The 19755-nt window shown below is 48.3% G+C and overlaps 1 protein-coding gene across 14 annotated transcripts in view; it reads right to left on the bottom strand.

The window, feature by feature from the left end:
- Positions 1 to 19755, bottom strand: part of CHD3 (chromodomain helicase DNA binding protein 3) — a 2755261-nt gene that overhangs the window by 1986941 nt on the left and 748565 nt on the right. For all 14 annotated transcript variants that reach the window (XM_069646310.1, XM_069646296.1, XM_069646309.1 and 11 more), the window contains exons 15-16: positions 2088 to 2279; positions 1501 to 1701 (exon numbers count right to left, since the gene is read on the bottom strand). In XM_069646310.1, the coding sequence (XP_069502411.1) occupies positions 1501 to 1701; positions 2088 to 2279 (393 nt within the window). The remainder of the gene's footprint in view (positions 1 to 1500; positions 1702 to 2087; positions 2280 to 19755) is intronic.

Raw genomic sequence — 19755 nt, 5'->3', positions numbered from 1 at the left:
CAGACCTCAGCGCCAGTGTTCCCTCCTCTCCTCTTTGTCTGTGCTCTTTAGCCTACATGCGATCGGGGGTGACTGTTATCCCTTGGGCAACCTCCGATCTCCACATGCTTTCACACGGCCGCACCAACTCAGCCTCTGCAGCCCACCTTTGCTGTCACTTCCCCGCCTATGGGTCCCAAACGCTATTGGGGACCTGGTTGAGGGATATAGTGGGGGTTGGCTCCTCACCTCCACTGCAGCCAGCGCCTTCCCGGGATCCGGCGGGGACACACACACCCGCTAGCCTCCCCCTTTCTCTCTGGCGATATCCCTCCTTCTCTCCCCTCTCCATGCGCTGCAGACTTCCTGTGAGGACGCCGCCTCCACGCAGCTCTTCAACCGCCCACGTCGTGATGGGCCCAGCCTCCTCTTCCCCCGCACCTCGATTCCGGGTGCTTTTCTTTCCTTTCTGTCAACTGGGGTGGCTGCGTGGCTTCACACACACACACCCTAATTTTGGTTGTGCGGGGATTCTAAAAGCGGGGGCTCATGCTGCTTTACAGACGCTGACCAGGGGAGGGATACACTCAGGCTGTCACCATGAGCGTGCCCCTGGTGGCCTCTGGTTCAGCATTGCTACGCCTCCTGCCATCTGTACTCACCTCCGCACTGCATCTTGCACTGCCCTGCTTTCTCATGTCCTCGTCGGCACGCCCATGGTTAGTGACAGCCTTCCACTCTGGTACACACTCTAGTGCCATCAGCTGTGTGGGTTTTCAACTTCCCGGTAGAAGTTGAAACTTCCCAAAGTCCAGAGCGCAGCGTTAGCTTCCCGTCTCTAGTCACCTTCATTACTCCTTCTCTCTTCCTCGTCTCAGTACTTATATGGGCAGGGAAAGGTAAACAGGGTAATGGGCTGAAAAAAACAGGGATTTCTTTCTCTATGCTGCCTTAGGCCATACAGGTATGTTTTACAGGTGAGTGGATTTCATGAGGTGTTAAGATTTTCAGGTTATTTCGCTCTATGGGTTCCATACCTCCCTGGAGTTGGCCACACCCCATGTGGTCTTCCCGCAGATAACCACACTCAGGGTCAGAGTCAAATAGCTTCTGCCTTTCCATGGCCACATAGGAGAAGCTTCCCTCCAGAGAGTCAGTGACGACATTTTCAGATTTGTCACACTCAGTTCAGTAAGATCAATACGAATATATGAATGTAGCAAGAAAATTAGCAAAAAAGGTATAATAACACCTTGACATGTTTACAATCATAGGGTAGTAGTTTACCAATGGAAACTCAATCAGTAGTACACATATACAGGATCAAAAGGCTACTAAGAAGATTCGGACTGCTAAAAACCTCTGCTATTGGATACACTCACACAGTTTCAATCTGACATTTCATATGAGGTCGAACAGAAATCCAAATGTAGTACAGTCCAGAGTTACAAAATGTATGCCCCTCTGCAGCTGCTGGTCAGTACCAGCATCCCTTTTCACACAGAAAAACATTGAACTTACCTTCATCCTAAATGCTTTCTTCCCACCCTTCATAGCATTGTCTTCAAAAGAAAATTCATTTTCCCGAATAATGGCACGGCTGTCTTTGTCACCGGTGTAGGTCACCACATAAAAATATGGAGCCCACATCTGGAACTCCCGTTCCCAATTGATGATGGTGGACAGGGGAGCACTCACTAGGAAAGGTCCTTTTGTATGTCCCTGTGAGAACGAATAAAAGAGGGAGTTAGAGAAATGGAGTAAAACAGTTGTGAACATAAACATTCACAAAGTGGGGTAGAGGAGAGAAAGTTAAGGTAATGCAAAAGTAGAAAAAAAGCAGATTTTATTAAAGAAGGGAAGTGATCAGGAGAAGGAGAAATCATAGAAACAAAAAGGATATTGTCAAAAACTGGTGCTTTCATTTGATTGGTAAGGTCTAACATCAAAAGAAACCAAAATGGTAATTTACATCTTACACAAACAAGTGTTTAATACCATAAATATTTTATACCCTATCATCATGATGGTGTGACAGGTGGGGGATGAAGACATTCCTTAAGTCGGGATAACTTGAAGGTAGATGCATGCTGATGAGTTCTATTTACCTCTTTGTAAAGGGAATACAGAAAGACAATTGTTTGGATAGTCTTGCCTAGTCCCATTTCATCGGCTAGAATTGTGTCAGTGCCCTGAGCCCATGAGAAGCGCAACCAGTTTAAGCCCTCCAGCTGGTACATGTGCAGGGTCCCACCAGTGGACGTGACGAAGTCTGGTTGATTGTCATACTTCACAGTTGGCTAAAAGAGAAAAATGTTGAAATGCAGTTAGATATATCACAATACAGGCATAGTAGACTTCACTGCTATCTTATTTGATTGAACTGATATGGTACCAGGAAATTACAATATTTAGTGAAGGCTAAGGCTAGTTTCAGGGAACAGCTAGTGCCATTACAATCTACGAGCCCTTACCAAACCTCCTATGGCTGTAGCATTCTCTAACCGGTTTAGGCTTCAGTGCCTGTCAACTCAGAAGCTGAGATTCACAACACTTCTCAGTGCCAGCAAGTTTTAACATTATCCACTGTGACGGATCAGAAGAAGGACTCACACACTATATTGACATTTCCACTGAAGGTTTATTAAATTATAAGAATAGGGGATCCAAAATGGCCACCGTATAGGAAGGATGTGCAGGTGATCCCTCCGTCAGAATCAGGAGGCCAAGTCGAGATGCAGTGGTATGGTGACCCCCCTCGGTCCCTAACAACATCGTAGAAGATCAGCAGCAACCTCCCACCCCAATAACAACGCTCAATTGCAGTGGATTTAGATGCAGCAGGAGTATGGTGAATGAGAGACCCGCCCTAATCACCTCGGCACTCAGGCGGTCACCAGAGGAAGATGTTTAACACAGCCCTCCCACCCCCTCCAATCGCAATCAGGTGGTAAGAGGGAAGTGTGGGGGCCCAGACTAGATACTGATAATAACATGTGCGGAGAAGAGGAGACACCCCAACTGGGTGCAATCTTTATGGCGTAGGGACAAAAGAAATAAATAACCTGTCCAGGTGAAGGATGAACAATACTCGCCATAGACTGGACAATGTTTTGCACATCGGTATCCACATGATGGACAGGGGAAAGCTCTAAGATGTCATGGCGCTCTAGGGGAGAAATAAACAGAGACATAGAAATCGCTCAAGTTGAAAGAGTCCTATAGCAGTACATGGAAGTAAAAGTATTCTTAGAGCATACTGCAGTCTCTAGGAGGGTCAGTGATATGGGCATCAATATTTGTTCCTTTGGACCAGTCAAGCATACAGTGAAATAAAAGGCGGCTTGACCCCACAGAAAGAAAACCGTATATAGCCGATAACTAAAGGCATATTTCTAGCAGCAGGAAGAAGCTAACTCAACTCGGACATACAGACTCTCTGCAGAAATAGCACAAATCTTTGGATGCACTCTGGGCAAAAAGCAAAATTCTGTCAGGGTCCCTGACCAAATCAAAACCACAAACTTTGCCGGAAATAAAAGCTTTCAGGAATTCCAAGACAAATTTGCCTCCTTCTTTCAGTTGCAGTTTTCTACTTTCACTTCTGAAATCAGAGGGTCACTTGCAGATTTTAGTAAAGAAATATCTACTCTGGCAGAAAGGGTAGATACTAATGAGTGAGCAATTCAGGAACTTACTGAAGGGAGTAAACAATCGGACATCGCCCTGGAAGAACTGCTGTCTAGAATAATACACAACCTGGTAATGCAATACGAAGATCTCTAAAACTTATCACAGCATTCCAATATCCAAATAAAGAACCTTCCAGAATCAGTGTCGGACACAGAATTGAAAGAAACAGTTTCACGTATATTTTCAGACCTCATAACAGAAAATGAGCCTACTAACATACTCCTGGATAGGGTTCATAGGACGGGATACAAGAGGTCGGAACCGGGTACTCGCCCCCGAGACTTGCTGGCAGCTTGTGCACTCTTCCCACAAAAGGAACAAATATTACAGGAGGCGAGAACGGCAGCTGCGATCAAGAATAACGGGGCAGAGATCCAGCTATACCAGGATTTGTCCAGGTTGACACTTCAAAAACGGCAGGATATGTATGCAGTGGTGAAAACTCTTCAGGCTCGAGGTATAAGGTATAGATGGACATTCCCCTTTGGTTTACTCTTCAATCTGGATATCAGTCAACAAAGGATTACATCTAGGGAGTCAGGCATGGCACTACTACATATCGAGGAGGATACTACAGGGGGCGCCCAGAAGGGGATCTCGCTACATCGGAGCAACAGGTGGTGCTCTCCAAGGCAGGGGAATGGACTTCCACTGGAGAGCACGACTTAGAGGCCCAAACCACAAATTTGGCACTTCGTAGGATGCCGAGGACACTGTTTTAAATAATCTAATACAGGAAGCACAGACTTGGTTAAAGAAAACTGGATAAGCAGATTAGACTGACAGCAACATCTTGGAATCTATCTGTTCAGGTCTTGGGGGGATAGCTCAGGGGCAACGCGCTCGCCTTGTAAGCAAGACGACACAGAGCAACACAGGTTCGATCCCCGGGTTCCGATCTTAGAAACCTCTGGGTATTAAGCGCATTATAAATAACCTATCATATCATATCATTCAGGTAACAGATGGGGGAGCTAGGACTCTCCGCGCACAGCCCTGGGTCAAAGGGTGATTTGCATTCAGGGGTGGTGACCCTGGAATGAAAGAGGCACTCTGTCTCACACCAGGGAACTGTTGAAGGGAAGGGAAGTGAGTTGGGAGGGGAGAGGGTTACAAAAGTTAGTTGGGATGTTAAGGGGTTAGTAAGGGAGGAGGGGGACATACCGTTAAGAGGGGGGTCACCCATTTTGCAGAAGGAATATTATGTTGCTGTGACTGAAGTGTGTCCGAATGTATCTACTTCAAGGCGTAGTGAAAACACAGAGTACAATTCAAGTGCTTATCATGTAATGTAAGGGGACTTAATACTCTGCAGAAGCAAAGGAAAGTTGAGTCTTTCTTGATATTTTGATATTTGCTATTTTATTTATATCGTGCTCGTACACATGTGTTTCAGAGCGCGACGAGGCAAGGGATGGGAACAAGGGAGTACAAAAGCAACAATCTTACTAGGCCCAGTGACATTGAGATTGCACAAGTGTATGGGAGAGTGGAAAGGTGAAAGTGCATGGGAGGGGCGAAGAAGTGGAAAGTGCTGAGGAAAGGAATGCAGATACACTAATAAATAAATAAATAAATAAATAAATGGCAAGTGCTACGTATAAGGCAACAGACGGGGAGTGTCTGATAAATGCAGAAAAAGGGGTGGTATGGTAATAGATACAGACCCCAGTGCAGGGGATCGCCAGGAGGCAGTGCGAGTGGGTGGCAGGGTGAGCAGGTGTCTGGGCCCAAAAGTCAGAGGGTAGGCCAGGTGTACAGCGCCAGGACAGAGCGGATCAGCAGTCATGAGGTGCTTCCGGAGCCAGAAATGGTTCATCTCAAGTTTGAGAGTGGCAGAGAGGCTGTTCCAGAGGGAGGCCCCAGCGGAAGACAGAGATCTACCCCCAGCTTGTTTCTTTGAAAAACAACTGACCCTGAGGGAGTTGGAGGTAGATGAGCGAAGAGCTCGGGAGTGAAGGTATTTACGGAGGGACAGCTGAAGGTATTTTGGACCCAGGCCACAGAAAGCCTTGAGGTGGCACAACCGGATTCAGTGACGCTCAAAGAAACTCATATTCGAATGGCGGATAAAGGTAAACTTCGTCTACGTCAATACCAGATTATATTACAGGCGACTGCGGAAGGCAAGGTTGCAGGTATATTGATAGCGATAAAGCATGGGTCGGAGTTCCAAGTTATCCGCACTAAGATTCATAAGGAGGGCAGATTTGTATTTGCTATTCTAAAGCATATGGCTGTTAAATTAACGGTTGTTCCAAAATATATGCCCCAAACATAGGCCAGGAAGGCTTTTTTAAATACGTTATGGGGCAACTGAGGTCTTTCATGGAAGCAGAATTATTGATATTGGGGGACTTTAATTTAGCGTTGAATCTGGTAGGGACCGCAGTAGGTTGCCCTGATATGCTGCAGCCTCCCAATCAGCGGCCCAGCAAAGGAAATGTGCAGATCTATCTATAGTGGATGTTTGGCTTACCTTAAAGGGGGAAGAGAAGGGATATACCTTTTTTTTTAACAATTTTATTTTTGGATCGAAGGCATACAGGTACAACAAAACGGTACAATATTAATAGATTATTGTTAATGTCCAGAACCTCTCTCATGTTCATACCTTTCAAAACGATAAGAGTCTCTTTGCCTTCAAGTGTTTTCATTTTTCAGCCCCTTCACCCACTTCCCTCCACCCTTCCCATCCCCCTCCCCATTCCTGTGTCATGATTCACCGTTTCCGCCCCTTCTGGACTACATGGTCCATCAAACAATGCAACACACTTTCTAGTATACTCCCAACATGGCCGACGCCATTACGACGTTCCCTGTCTAGTGTTTCACCTGACCTGCCACTTCCTAGAAAACAGACGCGACTCTGAGGCTCTGCGCGTCTCAACGCTACCTTTCCGAAGTTCCCGCAAGTGTGTGTCTAACTTCCCTTACTCCCGTGCTACTCCCTTGTTTAGCGGTTTCCAATTCCTTCCTGGTAATATTCGGTTCTTCCCGCGCTTACAGCTTGTGGAATTGTTCTTACCGCCTTCTCCTCGACCCTTGCCCGGATCCGTACTGCACTAATACTCTGCCTTCGGTACAGTACGAGCATTCTGATTCCTTCCTGGTTCCCAAACCTTTCCTGAACTCAGTTCCATACCTTCCTGATCCTCCCTGGGAAAATGAACGCCTGCATCTCTACGAGACTGGTACCCTACCTGCACACTGATGACAGAGGACACTCGCCCGTGTCTGTACAAGTTCCAAACCATCAGAAAGAAGGAGAAACCTCAGAAGAACAAGAGTTCAAAGGATAAACAGGTGAGATTCCAGGCGAAGTGTGATACCCCGCTTTTTTAAAAATTGCTTTTTATTGAAATCGTACCTGACCCTCTTTAACATACAGCACAGACTTTCAGAACAACAATGCAACAAAGATCATCAAACAACATTTTCAAAATTTCCCCGCCCCCATGCCCAGAAGAACAGGCAAAGACAGAAGAAAGAAGGATATACCTTTTACTCACATGTACATCAATCGTTCTCCCGGATAGATTATGCATGGATCTCCACCCCACTTTTAGGCTCAATCACGCAAATTAAGACTCACGCTATTACCCTTCAGATCGCGCTCCAATTACGGTAGATCTCAATATCGCAAAAGAGAGACAGAAACTTTGGTCTTGAAGATTCCCATTAACGCTCATGCAAGATCCAGTGGTCAAGGGAGAAATCGGGGAACAAATAAGGGAATACTTTGATCTTAAATGAGAGGGGGAGACGCCGATAAATACTATCTGGGATGCTTTAAGGCGACATTGAGAGGTTTTATCATAGCAGCTCAGGCTAATAGACGCAAGCAGAGTATGTCCTTAGAATTGGAACTAAAGAAGATGGAAACTAATATGGGTCAGTTGATTCAGAAAGAGTTCAGGGCAGCGGCCAGCAGGTTAAACCTCCATAATGCTAAGAAAGCTGAGAAAGCCCTTCTCTTCGTGAAACAAAATTACTATATAAAAGCAAACAAAATGACCGCCTTTAAGCATTTAAGCTTAGTCAGAGAGAAGCATCAAGGATTATACAACAGATCCAACTTTTCTTCTGGGGAGACTACGTCAGAAACCAACAGCATTCTTACACAGTTCCACTTCATTTATTCTAATTTATATAAATCCGAAGCTCCGGTATTACTTTTACAGAAATGATATCTAGAGTCTGTCACTCTTTCGCAACTCATGTTAGCAGATAGTCAGGCGCTTGAAGCGGCCATAACTCAGGACGAGGTGCTTTGGGTTATCCGGGACCTTCCCTTAAATAAGTCATCAGGCCCAGACGGTTACCCAGCCAGGTTTTACAAAACATTCAGTAATTTATTAGCCCCTATATTGACCAATTTACAGAATTCCTTTACACACACAGACCAAATTACTCCCTCCATGGATGAGGCGAAAATAATCCTCTTTCCCAAACCTGGAAAAGATCCAACCAATTGTGGGTCAACACGCCCAATAGCCTTAATTAATATTGATGCCAAAATGTTTACTAAGGTCTTGGCTGACCGGTTAGTTGACCATATGCCCACACTCATACACCCAGACCAAACGGGCTTCATAAAGCTAAGGTAGACGCACAACAATATCCACAGAGTGTGTCATATTCTAGAGAAAGTGGAAAAGAAGCAGATTCCCGCAGTCCTTGTCTCTATAGACGCGGAAAAGGCTTTTGATGGCGTGGAATGGTTGTTTCTTTTTTTAACCTTGACAAGGATGGGATTTGGACCAAGGTTTATTGGGCTGATGAAGGCCAATTATAAAAATCCAATGCACGATTGTTAATAAACGCTACATATCTCCACTAATTATTTTACAACAGAAAACCAAACAAGGGAGCCCTCTGTCACCCTTGCAGTATGCACGTCATCTAGAACCACTACTGGCCAAGATTCGGCAGACAGAGGAAATAAAAGGGGTACATTTTGGCGGTATTTCTCATAACATTTTAGCTTATGCCGACGACATGTTGCTTATGGCAGCAGATCCATTAAACACTCTGCAGGCAGCCACTCGGGAACTGGAGATTTTTGGTAGGGTGGCGGGTCTAAAGATTAACAGAACTAAATCTGAGATCTTAAACGTATCCCTCTCACCATCAGAAGTGCAGGACCTATGGAAACGCACGCAACTTGGTTGGGCGCTGGAGGGGATAACATTATTTGGGGTAATAATAACCCCTACACTTTAAGGTTTATATGCAGCTAATTACCCCACATTGCTGAGTGAAATAGAAGCGCAGTTAAAGAGGTGGGGTCCTCTTACCATTTAATGGTTGGGCAGAATAAATTATGTGAAAATGGTCACTCTTCCCAAAGCCCTGTACATTTTTCAAGTATTACGTATGAGGGGCCCCATGTTGTTTTTACGCAGAATACATAGAGCCATTTCGACATTTATATGGCAGAATAGCTTTGAGCATGCTAATGATCCCAACCGAGAAGGGTGGGTTGGGTCTCCCCAACTTTATGAGATACTACCATGCTGCCCAAACAAGGGTGATTAAGGAATGGTCTGTGGGTGAGTTGGGGAAAAGAGGGGTACTGATGGAACAAGCAGTGGGGGCTCCTAGGCTCCGGGACGCACTATGGTTGCCAAAACAGGATCGCTTGGCTAGCATACACGCAAGTGATATTATGGGCGTAGTAGAGGAAACCTGGGATGCAGCAGTTAAGAAGCACAGTTGGACGACATAACTCTCACCACTCACACATATGTTCCTTAACCCTCAGTTTACCCCCTGTGTAGAACCCAACGCTTTTAAGAATGGAAACAGGCGGGATGCGAAAAACTTAGATATATGTTTCATGGGGAGGAAGAGATTGGTCTGTCTAAGAACTCTAGATTCCAATACTTCCAGGTGAGACACTGGACTCTTTCCCCACCAGTAAAATCTGCAGCTAACACCCTTTGAAAACTTTGTGACATTTGATTCAGGGGTAAAAGCCCTTATCTCGAATTTACACAAACTGATGGGGGATGGTATAGCTAAGGAGCTGACTAGCTACAAGCGATGCTGGCAGGCAACTTTGGGGGCAGAGATCTCGGACTTAGGGCCTCATTACACGGTAGGCGGTAACCATGGCGCTATTGCCGCCAGTATTTTACTGTGTCCGCCTTGGTGGATGGCGGAATTACCGCCCTACTCCAAGGTGAGCGGGGGCGGTAATTCCCCATTCACCAAGGCCCTTCCCCATTCCCATTTTTGCCCCCTTAGGGCATAATGGGAATGGGGAAGGCGCTAATTACGGTACCGCAAATTGCGGTACCGTAATTAGCACCAAGGTCCCTTTGCGGCACCCTACTTAAACGGCTGGTAAAACCAGCCGTTAAAGTCGGGTCCCGCAAAGGGAACTCATAGTAAGGCGGTAAGGGTTAACGGTCACCGGTAGCATTACCGGTGACCGTTAACCCTTACCGCCTTCCGTGTAATGAGGCCCTTAGACTTTTGTAAAATCTGTGGAAAGCAATACCCAAACTCACTAGAGTGTTTTGGTACAAATTAATGCTACAGTGGCATTATACCCCGGCTCGATTAGGGAAAATGAAACCATCATTATCGGATAAATGCTGGTGAGATTGTGGAAAGGTGGGGAATTGGGAACATGTATGGTGGAGCTGCCCAGTGTTGACACAGTATTGGGAAGTAGTGAATAAACATATGAGCAAAATGTTTCCCTCTCAAATGCCAACATCTCGATGATCATGCGACGATCATGCCTTCTAGTAGTGATAGAGGAAGACTTTAGGCGGCAACCGAAGCCAATCCAGAAGGCCTTTATAATGTTGCAATTGGCACTGCTAGCGACTGCTCAAAAATAGAAAGTGAAAGACCCCCCCATATCACGGAATGGTTCTACTCAGGAACTTTCTAGCGATGGAATGGATGACATACTCTCTACAGGGGGAACATTCTGCATTCTCCAAAGACTAGAAAGTGGTGCTTTTTACATAAAGACTAAAATGTAATGTTTTGCTCTCAGAAACTGAGTATATTGCGAATGGCTTGAGATGGCAACAATTGTGAAAACTTGATGGTACATTCATCACAATGGTATTGGTGTGTCTGCAAAATTGGCCGAGGAGGGGGGTTAAAAGCAGTGAATGCGGGGTGGGTTGGCGTTGTTGTTAATTTGTACATGAGAAAGGCAAATTAAAAAACATTTTTTAAAAAGAAATTATAAGAAAAATGCCTATCTTTCCCTATTGCCCCGTGTGTATTCCCTGCCTCTATAAATAACTAAGGTGCTAGTCAGTTGTCAGAAAGTCTCCAAACAAAAATAGTCAGCTGTCCAAAAACTAGTTCTACCTGACCATACCACAATTCTTACCAACTAAACGAAGTGAGGAGAATTACTTCCTTCTCAGGACTGTATCTTCTCAAGGAGTTTCTTTATTATTAGTTTTCAAAAAACGACTTTAAACCCAACAACCTTGTCACACACCATTTCCAAATTCACCACCCCTCCAGAACCCCTTGAGCAACCCCCACACACTCCCCCCACCCAGGGGTAACCAGACCGCACAAGCAGGGAATGGCTGTGCTACATTGCTACAGTCTAACATAGGCTCAAGGGTTTCAGCTGCTGTGGGCACCACTGGGCTCTGTAGTCCTCCTTTAGAATTGACAAAACCTTCCTCCAATCAATGGCAAAGCAAGTTAAGGTATTGTTCATGGCATACGTTGCCCATTCTAACGCTACAAAGTCCCAAAACATGGCCAAACAGTCTTGCAGTAAAGTAATGTCCATCACCTTCCAACACTGCACTAACACTCTTCCTTCCATCTGGACTCCACAATCCAATCCCAATATCACTTCCTGCGGGGGCATCCTTGCCTCCTCCCCGAAGGCATGTACCTGCGCCAGGCTATTTAAATAGTCTCTCACCACCTTCTGTATCAGTTCTTGTAACTCCTTCAGTAGGTTTTTGGGCTTATTCTCTTTTGTCTGGACAATATTCATTGTCCCCCTTTTGCCATCTGTCTTATCTTCTGTCTTATCCTTTGATCCAGCCTGCTATGTCTTTTGGATTCCATATATTTACTTAGGTGGTATGGGATTTCTTGGCAATTAATGTTCTCCCTCTCCTGGGGTGGCTTACTTAAGAGTTTCTCCTTTATGGGCTCTACTGGCCTTCACTTCATACTCATAGGATTCTCCACTCTGCACTTCTTGCTTTATGGGATATTTTCCCCTTTTCCCAGCGTATTTGTATCTAATGCGTGAAGGTCTCTCTTGTTGCTTTAATCATGATTTTTTTGTTGTTACAATTCCATTATATCGTCTTTCTATTCCATGTATCCTCAATTTCACTGGGATGAGTGTTTCCGGATGGATAATGATTCCCTGGACGCTTTCCGGTTCTCCCTGTTACCTCTGGGTTGGTAGGGAAACTTCCCTGGGGCCGGCACTTGCTCGGGCTCCCCTCTTTGGTTCCGGTTCGCTCCCTCTTGAGCTCCGACAGCATCCTGCTCTTGGTCTTCTCCTTCTATGCAACCAGGTATGGCTGCGGGTAACCGGATGACTCACTGATCACTCAGCGTGGTGGTTTCGGTGTTGTTGGACGAGTGCACTGCCCACCACGAAGCTGTCATGGTCATGCCACCACCAGGACTTGGATTCCCGTCTCTTCAGCTCTCCAGTCCGTGTGAACGCTGAGCCTCCAGAGTTTCACTCTCACGTTCAGACCACTTCTGAAAGTTGCGGGCTCCTTGGCTCTCATTGGCCTCACTTTTCTCAACTGTTACGCTGTCAGTGGGCTTCCCCTTATTATGCTCTCTCTCTCTGCGTCAACTCACTTTGGCGTGTCTTCTTCTTCCAGTCTACTCGTTTCAGTTAAGTCGAGTTCTCTTTCTTGTTCGTGATGGCATATATGCCATATAGAGGCTTTGTCTTCAGGCAACTCTCTGGATTTCATACTGTTCTTTATTTCTGATATTCCGATATATATGCCATAAGGAGAACAGTTTAGGGAGTTCCTCACAGGAATAGGAGTCCTTATCCCCAAAGCGGGGGGTCTCTACCTGTGAGGTCACACTTGCCTCAACCCCTAGAGATGGTGTTGCGAGCGGGCTCACCTACTTAGCCTCACAAGGGGGGTGGGCCCACATCTCTTCGTGAACTTTGAAAGAGTGGCAAGAAACGCGCTATGGCCAGAATAATGGGGACAGTTGTAAGGATTTCATGGTGGCAACAGTAAAGACAGGTACAAGTGATCACAGTTCAAGGGTGTTGCTTAAACTGTTTTCAGGTTACCTAATCTAAACCTAAATCTAAGATGGGAGCAAGAGTCGACCATCAAATGAAAATAAAGGCACCCCTAGTGGCGTTGTGTCAAATAAAATGGCCTATACCAAGAAAAACCTATTGCCAATCCTTACATTGTCAAGAAAAGAAAGAAATGTTCACAAATAATATGTCAGGATGCCGTAGCCTGGGTCTCCCTTCCCGTGTTTTGAGCACAGGGTAAGGCGGGATCTTGGAACACAGTACACTCTCGATCTTCCCCAGCAAGAGACGACAATTCTGCTTTCATCTATCAGAGCCGTCGATGGCCAAGTCTCGTTTCACCTGAAAGTCTCTTGACTTCGAGAATCTGATGTACTCACGATAACAAAATAAAGTTCCTTTAACAAATGATAGTTTGTATTCTTATGATACTTAGGATGAGGGTTCCTCAACCCTGGGTCCCCGCCTGCTGGGCGTCCACCCCTCTAAAATCTTAACGTCATCCTGTTGGGTACACTATGCTTTTCCTCTACCACTTTAGGGCGATGGCTTTCCACCCTTGGATTCTTTTCGGTCGGACTCAGATCCGCAAACGTCCTTAGCAATATCAGAACCTTCGATTCTCTACTTTGGGTGAAGGTTTCACCCCATGGTCCCCCTCTTCTGGGCACAGACCCCTCTCAATTCTCAGCCTCCTCCACCGGGTTCACTATGGCTTTTCTCGTTCACGATTCTCAATGTCTTTAGAATCAGTTCCAGTAGACATCCGTCTGCCGGGTTCACCTTTATCAACACACTGTTTCTTGGGACTTTGCCCCCTTTTCGTCCCCATCCCTCTGCCGGGTTCACTCTAGCCAACTTTTACGACACAGTTCACTATGGCACTTTCAGACTTCGTCCCTTTCATTAGCATCCTTTTGCCGGGTTCACTCTTGCCAACGTCACATTCACATTTGCTTTCAATGTCTGAGGGATTCACTTCCCTTGCTTTCTCACAATGTGAGATTCACATCCCTTGTTTTCTCACGATGCAGGATTTACTTCCCTTGCTTTCGCTACAGTTCTTAGGTCAAAGGCTTTCGATTGTACAGGGATTTTGCTAGACCTTCTGTATGACCACTTTGACCCGTGTTGGCGCCTCTCCTACGGCCTTCTGGTATCTGTAGTTTCATCAATATGGGATAAGGAACAAGTTACTTACCTGTAACTGTTGTTCTCCAGCATGGGTCTGGCATGGATTCACATGCTCATGAATATTCCCCGTCGTCAGGCTGGGAATCCTCGGTAAAGAAAAAAATCAGTATCAGTTTCGTTTCTGATCTGTCTTTCTTAGTAGTAACCAATCACTGATCTCTGGGTCATACTGCCCCCAGCCAATGACAGCACTCTCCCTAAGCCCCGCTTCTGGCAGCCATCCTCAGATTTGGTAGCACGCAAAGTGGCAGTATGACTAAGTGAAGAGCCGCAGAGGGGTAGGCGGGAGGGTTCGCATGTGAATCCATGCCAGACCCATGCTGGAGAACAACAGTTACAGGTAAGTAACTTGTTCCTTCTCCAGCATGGGGTCTGGCATGGATTCACATGCTCATGAATAAAAGAATACATAGCAGTACACACATGCACAACCACGGGAGGTGGCAAACACTCAACATTAAGCATTACATCCAAAACTCAGCATTAAGCAAGTCTTACCTCCTCACCAGGCTCACCTTAGGCGAACAGGTTGCGCAGCACTGCTTGGCCGACCCTGGACTCCTCCCTGGAGTCCCGATCGACACAGTAGAATCTTGTGAAGGTTTGCTTCGACCTCCACATTGCAGCCCTGCAGATGTCCAGCAGGGGCACAGCAGACAGGAACGCCGTGGTAGCAGCGATCGCTCTGGTCGAATGGGCTCTCGGACGGCCGGGCAGCGGTCGGTTTGCCAACCGGTGACAGTGCATGATGCAGCCGGAGAGCCATCTGGAAATGGAAGTCTTCGAGAGAGCCTTTGTCATGATCTCTGCTTCCAAAAGGTCAGGGTTTTCCCAACTCCCTTGGAAGCAGATCCATAACCCAGGTTCCGAGTGCCAACCAGTCCCAATTGGGACCTTTTGGACCCAGTCCTGGCGCCAGTGGCACCAGGCTCATAAATATGCCCAGTCCCAGCGCTGGAAGCGCCGGGCTCATAATGCTTGGGTGGACTTACCTGCAGCAGACCATGCTGCTTACTTGCCTGCCAGTTGAGCCTCTGATCCTCTTCTGTTTGGAACTACTTTTCCTGTTGGGTGGGGCAGGAGCCACTCCCTAGATTCAGAACACTGGAACTCTTCTGGAAAGCAGGAACTCTTTTCTTACCTAGGCGTGGCTGTGGAAGGAGACACCTAAGCACTACAGGAGGCTATTTAAACCACACCCGATGGATGAATCTTGCTTTGCGTTATTCTGCATCCTCTGCAGCAGAACGCTCATCGTGTCTTCTGCATCTGATCCTGGGCCTAAGGGAAAAGGCTTACCATCCTGAATCCAGTCTTCAGCAACACCTATAAAGACAAGAAAGAACAGGTTAGCATTACGGTCTTCAGTGACAGCTCTTCACTTACCTGGTCCATCGGCTGTCACCAACGCCTCGCGCTGCATTCCGGCATCTGAAAGACAAAGGCTTACCCACTCTTCGTGCGCTCCGGAGGTCTTCACACTGCATTCCGGCATCTGAAAGACAAAAGCTTACCAACTCTTTGCACGCTCCGGAGGCCTTCGGCGCTGCATCCCGCATCTGAAAGACAAAACAAGGTGCGTTTAAAGACATTGGGGAACTTTAATACTCACGTGCCATTACTCCTTTCCACATCTAACCCAGTGGGTATTCCGGCTCCCTGCAGCCGCTCCGAACTTGTACCTGCAAAATAAAAAGACAGTTAGAGCGCATCGTGAAGCAGGCAACAAGCGCTTACTTACGTGCTTCCAGGCGCTTCTATTCATCACACGGGCTCCATCTTCAACTCACTTCAGCCCGTCATCCGCCATCGCCGGAACCCTGCAAAACAAGAGACATCATTACTAAAGACATTACTCGAAACTTACCGTTCGTGCAGTAAACGACGGACAGCAGTCCTCTGAAGTCAAGAGGCCTGCTCCCCTTATCCAGTGAAGAAACTGGTTACAGCACCCTGCCCCGAGGCAGATGGAGAGCACAGCGTTCACTTACCTAAGGTGAGAGCGTTAACCTTTGGGGTTCTACAGGAGAAGAGAAAGGGAAGAAGAGAGAGACATTCAATAACCCAGTTCCTTAATCCCATATTTTCTATCTGCAGACATCTTACCCTTCGAGTCAGACATACAGTGCACAGAGGTCCAGCCCAAAGAGCCAGCCGTGTGTCACACATCACCTTTGAAGATACGGTATACGCCCAGTCAAGACCAGCGCCTCTACGGGAATCAGGTGAGCGTTACAGCCTTCCCTTGATTCACAGATCCAAAGTTCACAAACAGCTGTGACGTCTACTGAAAACTCTTTGTGCGGTCCACGTAGAACTTCAGCGCTCTAGCTACATCCAGCGAGTGCAAAGTCCTCTCGGCCGGCGTCGAAGGCGACGGGAAGAAAACTGGTAACACCAAGGGCTCGTTGAGGTGGAAGTCCGACAGCACCTTGGGCATGAAGGAGGGGTGCGTCCTCAGCACCACCCTCGTGTCATGAAAAGTCAAGTATGAGGCTTGCAAGATAGGGCCTGGATCTCTCCCACTCGTCGTGCGGAGCTGATGGCCACGAAGAACGCTGTCTTCCATGACAGGAACTTCAAAGGCGCTGAATGCATAGGCTCGAATGGGGCCCCCATGAGCCTGGTCAGCACCACATTAAGCTCCCACGCCGGGGCAGGAGCCTTCACCGGCGGGAACGATCAGAATAGTCCCTTTATAAATTCCTTCACCAGGGGGTGAGACCACAAGGACGCCTGTCCCGTAGTCCTGGTATATCGGGAGATGGCAACCAGATGTATTTTGATGGAGGCGTGAGCCAGTCCAGCTTTGGCCAGTGACAGTAGGTACGGCAGTACTTGATGGGCCGTAATCTTCTGTGCACGGCACCAGACAGAGAACCTCTTCCATTTATGACCATAACACTTGAGAGTTGAGGACGCCCTGGCCTTTGCAAGAACCTCTCTGCAATCAGCCGGTATATCGTACCCTCCAAAATCTAGTGCCGCAGGAGCCAGGCCTGCAAGTTCAGCGACTGTGGGTCGTGATGGAGAATGGCGCCTCCTTCTCTGGAGAGAAGATCCGCGTCCGCCGGCAGCTTGACTGGTGGGGACGTTGACAAGTCCAAAGGGCCAGGAACCAGATCTGCCTCGGCCACGCCGGTGCGACGAGGATCATCCTGCACCTGGACTTCTTGAGCTGGTTGATGAGGCGGAGCAGCAACGGCAACGGAGGGAACGCATATAGAAACGGGCCGTCCCAAGGGAACGAGAAAGCATCGCCCATGCTCCTCGGCTGTGGGAACCTGCTGGCGAACCTCTGGCACTTGGAGTTCGTCGCCGTCGCGAACAGGTCGATCTGGGGCTTGCCCCATCGTTGGAAGAGCCGATCCACTTGATCCTGGCGTAGTTCCCATTCGTGGCACGAGCGCGGCTCCCTGCTGAGTGAGTCGGCGATGGTGTTTTTTATTCCTGCCAAGTGGAAGGGAACCAGAAACATCCCCTGGGCAACGGCCCAGTGCCACAGATCCTGGGCCTCCTTGGATAGGGCTGGGGATCTGGTGCCCCCCTGCTTCCTTATGTAGAACATCGTGGTGGTGTTGTCGGTGAAGATCCTCACCACTTTGTCTTTGAGGGATGGAAGGAACAACTTGAGCGCCCAGAACACTGCTCGGAGCTCCAGGATGTTGATGTGGAGAGACCTCTCCTCCGGGAGCCAAAGGCCTCTTGCGGGCAGATCTCCGGTTTGGGCCCCCCAACCCTCCAGAGAGGCGTCCGTCGTCACCGTCTCCTGAAACACCGGGGTTTGAAAGTCTGTGCCTGTAGTAAGGTGAGCCCGGGTGCCCCACCATAGGATCGCCCGACGGAACTCCTCGTCGAGAGGGATCCTGTCCTCGAAGCAGCCCCTAGCCTGAAACCAGCGGGCGTCGAGGAACTCCTGTAGCGGACACATCCGAAGTCTGCAAAGGGGTACAAGGTAGATGCATGAGGACATCATCCCGAGAAGGGACTTGATGGACCTCAACCTTGCCACGTCCGTGGCTTACAGGTGCCGCACCTTGCCCAGGATGGTCTTGGTCCTCTCCTCTGAAGGGGAGGCCAATTGCCCCACTGTATCGAGCTTCGCTCCCAGAAACAGTGCTATCTGCGATGGAATCAGGTGGGATTTGGGATAGTTGATGGCGAACCCCAGCTCTGTGAGCAACCGGACGGTCTTCGCCGTGTGTTCGACGGCGAGTTCCCTTGTCCTTGCCTGGATTAGCCAATCATCCAGGTAGGGGTAAACGTGGATCCCCTGCAGACGCAGACGCGCCGCCACTGGTGTCAGGCACTTGGTGAAAATCCTGGTTGCCGACTTTAATCCGAACGGCAGGGCCCTGAATTGGTAGTGGCGTCCTTGAACCACGAACCTGAGGAACTTTCTGTGCCTTTTTAGAATAGGGATGTGGAAGTAAGCATCCTCCAGGTCCAAAGACGATAGGAAGTCGCCTTCCTCCAGCTGTCCCAGCACGTGCTGGAGGGTGACCATCCTGAATTTCTGCGCCTTGATGTACTCGTTTAAGCGATGCAGGTCCAGGATGGGGCGCCAACCGCCTGTCTTCTTCCTGACGAGGAAGTACCTTGAGTACACTCCGGAGCCCCGGAGCCTTCTGGGGACGAGCTTGATGGCCCCTTTCTTGAGCATTGCCCTTACCTCCGACAGCAGTTGCAGGACGTGATTTTCCTTCCTGGCCACGGGAAGAATGCGAGGGCACTTCTTTTGGAATTCCAGTGAGTGCCCGTTGGCCAGGTGTCCAACACCCAACGGTCGGTGGAGATGGACTCCCACACGCTGACGAACTTCGTCAGCCGGCCTCCCACCGGGGTGCTTTGGTGGGTGTCATGCCCGCGCCGCTGGCACATGCATTGGCAACCATCATGGACTTCTTGGTACTCATTTATCCTCCTAATACTCCTTGAACAACTCCTTTTCACGGCTTGGTCTTTTATTTCCATTTGCTCAACTTTGGTTCTTTCTTATTTTATTCAATTAACTACATTTACCATAATGCACCTGGCTACAGTCCTCAATTCCTGGCTATTCTCATTCATCGTTATTGGGACCACAATCCCCAGAAGCCCTAGCGGCCAGTGCTGCTTCCACCTGCTCAGGACCAGAGAGGGAGGAGGCAGATTGTCTTCAGGTGTGCTGCTACAAGTGCTGTCAATTAGCCTGCCTCAGAACAGGGCAGGGCTGTAAATAAGCAGCTGCCTGCAGGAGCACAGTGTCTTGCATCTTGAGTTCTCCCCGCTCCTGTTTGCCTTGACCCTTTACTTTGTATGCTGTTCCTGTTGCTGCATTATCCTGTTTTGTTCCAGTGCCCTTTCCGGGCTCCCTGCCTTGCAGCCGATCACGCTCCGCTGCCTTCTACCTACAGCCCTTGTCCTCTGGGCTTCCTGCCTTGCAGCCTATTACAGTCCTCTGCAGCCCTGTACAGTCAGCAGCCCTGCTCCTCTGGGCTCACTCCTTTCTGCCCTGCTCCTCTGGGCTCACTCCTTGCTGCCCTGCTCCTCTGGGCTCCTTGCTCTGCAGCCTGCCTCACTCCGGCTGCCTACAGTCCTTGTCCTCTGGGCTCCCTGCCCTGCAGCCTACCTCACTCCGGCTG

Source organism: Ambystoma mexicanum, chromosome 1p, assembly GCF_040938575.1.
Source record: "Ambystoma mexicanum isolate Mex_15411 chromosome 1p, UKY_AmexF1_1, whole genome shotgun sequence".
Lineage (NCBI taxonomy): Eukaryota > Metazoa > Chordata > Amphibia > Caudata > Ambystomatidae > Ambystoma > Ambystoma mexicanum.
This window is presented reverse-complemented; position numbering and strand designations above follow the sequence as displayed.